General features: G+C 41.3%; 1 protein-coding gene across 1 annotated transcript; it reads right to left on the bottom strand.

The window, feature by feature from the left end:
- Positions 1-5,666: 5,666 nt before the first annotated feature.
- Positions 5,667-8,933, bottom strand: thg1l (tRNA-histidine guanylyltransferase 1-like). Its single transcript, XM_088989668.1, has 7 exons — positions 8,783-8,933; positions 8,107-8,310; positions 7,837-8,013; positions 7,605-7,774; positions 7,405-7,493; positions 6,370-6,477; positions 5,667-5,870 (listed from the first exon to the last, which is right to left on the bottom strand). Exons 2-7 carry the CDS (start codon positions 8,298-8,300, stop codon positions 5,709-5,711), a joined length of 900 nt encoding a protein of 299 aa, XP_088845794.1. The 5' UTR covers positions 8,301-8,310; positions 8,783-8,933; the 3' UTR covers positions 5,667-5,708.
- Between the last annotated feature and the right edge of the window lie 40 nt (positions 8,934-8,973).

Raw genomic sequence — 8,973 nt, 5'->3', positions numbered from 1 at the left:
ATTGATGAGATATTTAACCTTCCAGTCTACACTGCTTTTGAACTATCACAATTGAAATGGGTCCAAATTTCACTGTTTTCTATCCATTTTCTCACCATTTTACTTGTTTTTTTTTTTTTTTTTTTTTTTGTTTCAAGCTCTATCCTCTCCCTTTCGTATGTGTGTTTTCTCTCTCTCTGTCTGCCTGTCTCTTTCATGTTTAACCCCCCCCCCCCCCCTGCTGGGTTCTTGACCAATCACGTGGCTTTAACCGAAGACGCCATTTTGTTTTTTGGAGAACGCCTCACTCTCTCTGTCTGTAATCCTCTATTCCCCCCCGGGGGCGGGGAATAGAGGACATAAAAAAGCCCTTGCCATTTCCTTTGGAGAACGGGCTCATTCACGAACGACACATCACTCATTTTGGCAGCTCCGTGTGTATCCCGAAAAATAGTTCGTATGGCAAGGTAAAATTTTCATAAATGTAACGTTCGTCAACCGAAAAGTTCGTAAGCCAAGGGGTTTGTAAACCAAGGTCCCACTGTACCCGCCAGTTACACTCCCACCAAATTACGTTGAAATAACATTGATAAACAAAATGACTTATGCACTTCAAAATAATCAACAGTAATTTCACCATTGTCCTGATGGGTTATTAATGGCTAGACAATTTTAATATGATCCAAACAAATTATGGAATCAACATTCTTAGAAAATGTGACTATCCTAAACTGATTTTAATTTGATGAATTCCCTCCCACCAATCTTTGGCCATCCATTAAGTTTTACTCTGAAAGCTCTCTGTACAATGAAAGGACAACCGACACCCTCGGACAAGTTGTGTCCATAATTTGTAAAATCACTTCAAATGACTTCTACTGAGCGTGTTATACAAAGATTTCACCGCATATAGTTATATTTTATGTTTGAAGACTCGCACTGAATATTCAGGAAGTCTTATTTTTGAGTTGGTGACGATTCCTGACGTCACGTCACGGAGGGAACACCCCTGACCGAGAAAGCGACACACAATGCATTTTGCGGTACTTTGTTTGGTCTGAAAACTTTGTGTTGATCTAATTGTTTGCTGCTGTGAAATGTAAATTTCTCCACTGCAAGACTAATAAAGGCCAATCCAATCCAATCTAAAATGGCGACACCGAGAACGTGCTCAAGATGAGGGACAGCAAGACCAGATCCAGGGAGCAGTTGGGTCGCGACATCCGAGAGAGGAGATTGATGGTGTACATGGGAGTCACTTTGCATATCATCTCCGACATGACCATGATCAAGGATTTCGAGAGCACCTTCAGACTGGAAAGATACCGCGTGGAGCTGGCGGACGGCACACAATGCAGCTGAGTCGAACAGAATCACATCCTCGACCACCTTGACAACACAGGAACCTACGCAAGGATCCTGTTTGTGGACTACAGCTCTGCGTTCAATACCATCATCCCAGAACTCCTCATCCCCAAACTTCTCCAGCTTGGTGTCCCCCCCACGATCTGCCAGTGGACCCTCAGCTTCCTGACAGGACGGACACAACAGGTCAGACTGGGAAATATATCATCCACAACACGAACCACGAGCACTGGAGCCCCGCAGGGATGCGTCCTCTCTCCATTGCTCTTCTCTCTCTACACAAACGACTGCACCTCAACGCACCCAGCTGTCAAATTCATAAAGTTCGCAGACGACACCACGGTCATCGGTCTCATCAAAGACGGCGACGAGTCTGCATACCGACAACAAGTGGAGCAGCTGGAGCTCTGGTGCAGCCGTCACAACCTGGAGCTGAACACGCTCAAGACAGTTGAGATGATGGTGGACTTCAGGAAACATCCATCACCACAGCTACCCCTCACACTATCCAACTGCCTGGTGTCAACCGTTGAGACCTTCAAGTTCCTGGGAATCACAGTCTCCCAGGACATGAAGTGGGAGGTCAACACCAACTCTATCCTGAAAAAGGCCCAACAGAGAATGTACTTCCTGAGGCTGCTAAAGAAGCATGGCCTGCCACAGGAGGTGCTGCAACATTTCTACACGGCTGTCATCGAATCCATCCTGTGTTCTTCCATCACCGTTTGGTTCGGGGCCGCCACAAAAATGGACAAAATCCGACTTCAACGGACAGTTAGGACGGCGGAAAAAATCATTGGCACCGCCCTACCCACTCTCGAGGACTTGCATACTGCAAGAATCCAAACTAGGGCGCGGAAAATCCTACTGGACCCTCCGCACCCACCTTTTCCAGCTACTCCCCTCAGGCAGGCGCTACCGATCCATGCGCACCAAATCCAGCAGACATTTAAACAGCTTCTTCCCCCAAGCCATTAACTCTTTGAACTCTTTCAACAGTAGCCAAAATGGAACTGTATAGTGCCACTTAGCAGTTTTTTTTTTTACAACGATACTAGTGCAGCGTGTTCTACCGGAAACAAATTCCTTGTGTGTTCTACATACTTGGCAATAAAGATGATTCTGATTCTGATTCTGATTCTGAGAAAAGGGGAGATACTGAGGTGTCTTTGATGACATCAAAGGACAAAGACATAAAGCAACGCTAAGAGACGCTTGCTACATTCCTTCATACCCCCAAGACATTTTGTCTGTAAAGAAGGCGACCACCAACGGGGCAACAATGATATTTAAAGAAGGTAAAGATTCACTGATTACAAAAGGTGGGACAAAATATGATATACATGCCATTAACCGTTAGCCATTAACTCTTTGAACTCTTTCAACTCTTTCAACAGTAGCCAAAATGGAACTGTATAGTGCCACTTATGAGTTTTTTTGACGACGATACTTGTGCAGCGTGTTCTACCGGAAACAAATTCCTTGTGTGTTCTACATACTTGGCAATAAAGATGATTCTGATTCTGATGTGTATGGAAAGTTGTATTACTTACATCCTGAAAATAAGCCTAACGACAAATGTAACGCATGTCGTGATATACAAGAATGACACAAGGTATTAGGCCACTGCAATTACGAAGATATTCTTAAATTGCAGAATGTGGTTAATGGCATGCAGATTAAGGGTCAAGCATGTAAACCTGAGCAAGAGTTTGAGGTGTGTATTGAGGGGAAGTTCACTCAGAATCTTCTTTTCCTTTCGGCTTTTCCCTTCAAGGGGTCACCGCAGCGAATCGGTGTCCTCCATCTTCAGAGATTTGATTTGCATGTTTGTTTTGGCCAAGCTTTTACGTCGGATGCCCTTCCTGACACAATCCTCTGTATTTATCCGGGCTTGGGACCGGCACAAGAAGACTTATGTCCCCCAAATCCAGTTTGTATTAACTGCCAATGACAATGCCGACGCTGATCGCTACTATTGTCACGGCAAACCAGAAAAAGTCATCCTCAATTGTATATTTTGTTATTGCTGCATATGGCTGGATTGATAAAAGCATCATGTGCATATGCGCAGAAAGCATTTGCGCTTGTGTTACCATTTTTGTATCATTTCAAACAATGTATGGCCTATTACAACTTTTACATGTACATGGGAATTGTAATCATTTCTAAGGGGAGCCATTAGCCAAGGTCGACAACTTAATCTCTTGCAGATTTACCAATTTTTACCTGGGTGCAATTTTTCCTAAGTCAAACCAGTTTTAAAAAAGCAATCTTGAGGTTTTTTTTCAAAAATAAATATTAGATAAGTCATTAAACCTCTGTGGTCAAGCCACTTGTCTCGTGCACTATTAGAATTACAATATAACAGTCAGGATTATCCATTGAACTTCTCATAGTTTAACAGTTTAATCGTTGTTAAATGCTTACTTTGGTAATTGTGGCCTGCTGTGTTGTGTAAGATAAAAAAAGACCATTCTACCTCTTATAGTTCAAGAAAAAAAAAAAACAATGGGAAATATTTTCAATGATTTCATGAATGACTAAAATATTTTTTACACAATAATATTCCATAGCCTGAGTGGACACCTGGCACAATGAATAAATAAACACCCAACCACTACTTTAGGAAATATGATATTGCTAACAAGTTTCAAGAGAGGGCTCGAATGTAAACACGTAGTGACTTTAAATACAGTAAGTGAGACACTTGCTGCAACACGACCTGCTAAATGAAATTTGTTTTTGAGGTCAGAAACTGTGTTCAGTTTTGCCGTGTCCCAAGAGAAATCTCCTGAATGCAGCCATGTTTTTTCTTCTTCTTTTCTTTTTTTAAGAACACCAGTTCAATTTTCATTGTTTAGCCACACCGATCTGGAGCATTTGTGGGGCATCAACAGTAGCTCGAGAGAAGTCACCTGACCCAATAAAATAAAGCATTTACAGTTGCTGTAGTGAGATTATGACAGATGTGAAATACAGCCGGGTCGCTTGCCCACAGCCATTCATACTGAGGTTGTTATTTAGAAGTGCAATGATAAATATGCCACGGAGCACATGTCAAGGGGATCAAGTGTACTCTGGGTGTGTGAGGGTATTCTTAGCACTGATGGCAGTCCAGGCCCACAAATCCATTCATTTCTCTAAATGGCATCCTGGCAGTGAGACAAGGCAGCACTCCTGCCAAACGATTCAGTGTATACAGCACTTGAGGCACACTGAGTGAGGTGCGTGAACAATCTATTATGTCTATGGCAAAATATAATGATTGGTTGTGAGTGCATGACAAAGTAGCTTTAGTGTTTGGGAAAGTGATGTATGAGTGGGCAAAAAATAGCCCTGTAAATATCAGAATCAAAATCTTTACTTTAGGCTGAGTTAAGTACAAGTTCCGCACAAATATGTTGATTTGACGACACCAATTTTGTACATGCACAGATCTGACATGGACATGCAGTCAGGCGGGGATGGGGCTCCACCAGGATAGCCCTGTAAAACAACGTTGCATCTTAGTGAAGAACCTCCAGCATTTTATTTGATATTTTAATATATATTTTGAAATTATTTTCTTTGACCAACATGTACCGGTCAAAGCCTGCTCTAGCTCTGTACCTATGTAATATAGGGCTATCATACATCTTATTTGGGTTTACATAATCAGAATGGCTCTCCAATTAAGATATGACAAAAAACTGTTTTCACATTTAGATTAATATTGTTTATATAATATTCCTTTGGGATGAAATGGATTAAATGGTTCTCACCCATTAAAAAAAATGTTGACATACTATGTATAAAGGGGTGTCTAGTGATGCTGCCTACATGTCCTGGACATTGGTTTGACAATTTTGTGCATTGATTTGGAACTCGAGAGCCATAAACTGTCTGCCGGGGAGCTTTTCTTCCACATGATTTCGTTGTTTTTAGGCCACTGTGAAGTTTGCTGATGAGCTGTTCATTTGAATCAGGTGGGTTGAAGTCCTGAAACATCCAAAACAAGCTGAATATGGCTCTCTAGGAACCGGAGTTCCTACCCGGATTAAGTGTTTTGTTGAAACATTGCATTTGGATGAACAAGTGTCGGCGTGGCGGCATCTTCAGGTTAAGTACTGCACTGCATGTGAAGTGTCATTTTCAGTCGGCTATATATTGCGCTATTGCACGAATAGATAAAGTGGGTGGATTTTGCTGTCTAATTCACAAACCATAAACACAATATCAATCACAATACTGTGCCCAGGCTCGCAGGGTCTTATGGAAAATGTTATTGTCAAGAACATTTCAGCCTTGACCTCCATTGTTGGTAAACAAACTGATCCAAATTGACTCTCACAGCCACCATGATAAGTTTATTTTTCACAACACTAGCAGCCATCATCTTCGAGAATGTTTAAGTGTTGCTGCCAAAACTCTTCTCCTATGATGTCACAGTGGTAAGCCTGCACAATCTTCTTGCTCCGGGTCACGCTTATGTCCTTCCTCTTGTCATTCTCTCTTTTTATTTGTCTGGTAATAGTTTCATCATGCTGCAACATAAAAAAGGTAAACGGTGAAACTCTAAGAATATTTTTAAGAATACATCAAATGGGGATTGTTTATGTTTGTATCTATTTTTTTTCAAGTGTACAGTACAAATAGATCGAATGTAAATCAGCAAAGGGCGGTTAAGATAACGCCACTGGAGTGCCAAAGGCATCCCCTCAACACTTATTGTTAAGAGTATGAGTGTTTTGTTTCTAAACTACAACTATCTTCTTGTTACAAAAAAACAATACATGACGCACATGTGCAAATAACCATTGTATCATGCTTTTTTCATTTAAAAGTGAAAAAGGCTACTTCACTTATGTATGCCATTTGCAATAGATTCATATTTTATTGCAAATTAATTTACCATGTTCAAAATGATGGAATAAATATACATGTATGGCTGACCATCATGTTCAGTGAACACGACACTCGATAATGTTTGAGATGCAGCTTCACATGTTAACAGCAAACCTGTCAATCATCATATTGTCTGACCTTTTCCCAGATAAGAGTTGTGCCTTTCCTGTGGATGGCCGGTTCATTGTTGTAGTTGATGTCAAACTCTGAGAACAGGATTTCATTTTTTTCAGCAGCTAATGTTCCCTGTATGACAACACAAATGGAGGGACTTCTGGATAAGCTCTCAGTCGTACAGTTGTACATTTGACGACAATGAGGTTAAAATCTTAGCGAAAGAACATAGATGGTTTGAAAGGACAGTAAAAGAAGCGATTTTCATAAAACAGCTAAATCCTTCATTAAACCGATATGGTGGGGTGAGGTTCAATTTGGATCGTTCGTACAACTGCCTACTTAGGCAACATAGGATTAGAAATACTGATGAGGTGATACCGGAGGAAGTGGGGCAATCAGACCAGTCGTTACTCAGAACAATAGGAACAATCAGTGGAGCCGCAGGGAGTAGTCCTCTGCTCCCCCCAACTTGAGAGCAGGGACCTATCATAGCAGAGTCCGGCACCGACATGTCTGGACAGTAGGGATATATATATCGGGCCTAAACTACCAGTAAGAATTTAGTTTGATGACGAAGTTTCTTGGATAAGAAGCGAAACGTCCGACACCTTCAAAGAAGTACAGATGACGGCTGAAGAAACCTTTTCATCCATGGAGGGACTGTATTACAGTAGGCATCCAAAAGCTGGATATTGTTCAATTTCTAAAAGTTCGCAGATACAGTGAAAATGCAGTGGGTCGGTTGGACACATTGATTAATGCATTTTACAGATAGGAACAGCACATTCCATCTCCTGCCATAAAAGCTACAGTCGTAGAGCTACTACTTAAAAAAACAATTATAACGCCTTTTCAATTGATTACTTTAATGACCAATGAGTATTTAAATTAAAATAGTTACTCTAATCTTTACTTTACTACTTTGTTGTCATTGGTTAGTAATAGAGGGGAACTGTAGTGAACCCGATCACCCCCTGCATTCTATGTACTGTAAATTCAATACATTCTAAACACAACTCAGATCTGAATTCACGATACCACGAGTCGAATGGTCACCTTTAAGCGTGCTTCCGCTTGAACTGTGGTTAGTTCACCTTTCTGCACAAGGGTCCAAAAGACAGTGTTGTACAAATTATTTATGTGACCTGCAAGAGACAATAAAAACGCTGACACAATGATTGTTATCATCAGACACATTTGTCGTCATCACCACTATTGTAATCAGTGTAATGATAGTTTTAACATACTGTACTTACAGTCTGCTTGCCGCCAGCTGAGATAGTCTTTCAGGTTGCGGTTGCTAGGATACAGTACCACACGTCCATCAAATCCTGGTGGGTAGAGGAGAGGCTGCTCTCCAAAAAACTCTTTCCAGTAAAAGACATAAGAGGACGAGAACTGCGAGGCCACATGTGTCATCAGCTTGCTGCCAGGAGAAATTAGGTCAGACACACAACAGCAATACAAGTACAATACAAGCACAATTACCTCGCTCTCCTCTTGAACCAATTGGAAGTCCTCTTGAAAACAAAACTAAACTCATCACTTTGTCCATAGGCAATGATAATATCCTCCAGCTCCTCCATGACCGAGCGAGCGCTGCGGGCCATCAGGCGCAGGGCCCTGTTGTCATTGGGTTTGGTGAACTTGTGCTGCTCTGAAAACCTGCATCACAACATAATATGATTTTGCACTACATGACCATGAAATTACTTTCCCACAAAGGTCAAATGTATGCATTGAAAAAGGTAGACTAACTTGTGGAAGTTGCGCCCATCTAGCCTCACGACAATGTAGCAGTTTCTCAAACAGGCGTCATCTACTTCAAAGTTACGCACATATTCAAACTTGCTCTTGGCCATGGTACAAGAAGATGTAAACAAACAGGCCAGGGGCTTGATAACACACGATTTGACGCCGTCGCAAAATCGGCAAACATTTATCATCTGCATCGGGCTGCCTCTGCAACAAAAACACATAAAAATTCAATAGTAAGGGATGAAATGTATAGTTTAAAACCTAATATGACGAACTGCTGCTCCTTGCCAGATGAGGAACTGCTGCTCCTTACCAGTCTGTAACAGTACTACGTGATTACTATCCTAGGAGCTCGACTGCAGAGTCTTACATATTGTGTAATTTCCCACGGCACACTTGCCAATAACCTGCGGCATAGTTTGAAAAACACTGCAATATATAATGCAGTGAACGTAAAATTGTGTGTTATAATATGCTATTAAGTTAATCACACCCTTTTCAATGTAATACGATTCGCGTTTGTATTAGTATTTCTTCTAACAACACAACACAACACAAACATACAACAATCACAATATACTCATCAGTGGTCACCAGTGCTCTCAAATGACACAGACTTCCCTTACCACATTTGGAAAGGTGGGAATCGTTCAAAACCAAACTACAAAACTATTACCTTAAAACGAATTCCTCATCGCTGTCTCATTTTGACAGTCTCTGTGGGTTTTATAAACATCATATGCATTAAGGAATGCAATGCAACGAATAATGGCTCTGACGCATGTTATATTTGGTCCGTCGGTGTTTACAGTCGTACTGATAATACGGACGCGGTACAATGATTTCCGGATTACTACTAACGACTAC

The sequence above is a fragment of the Hippocampus bargibanti genome, linkage group LG02, assembly GCF_051943395.1.
Source record: "Hippocampus bargibanti isolate YZ-2025 linkage group LG02, ASM5194339v1, whole genome shotgun sequence".
Lineage (NCBI taxonomy): Eukaryota > Metazoa > Chordata > Actinopteri > Syngnathiformes > Syngnathidae > Hippocampus > Hippocampus bargibanti.
This window is presented reverse-complemented; position numbering and strand designations above follow the sequence as displayed.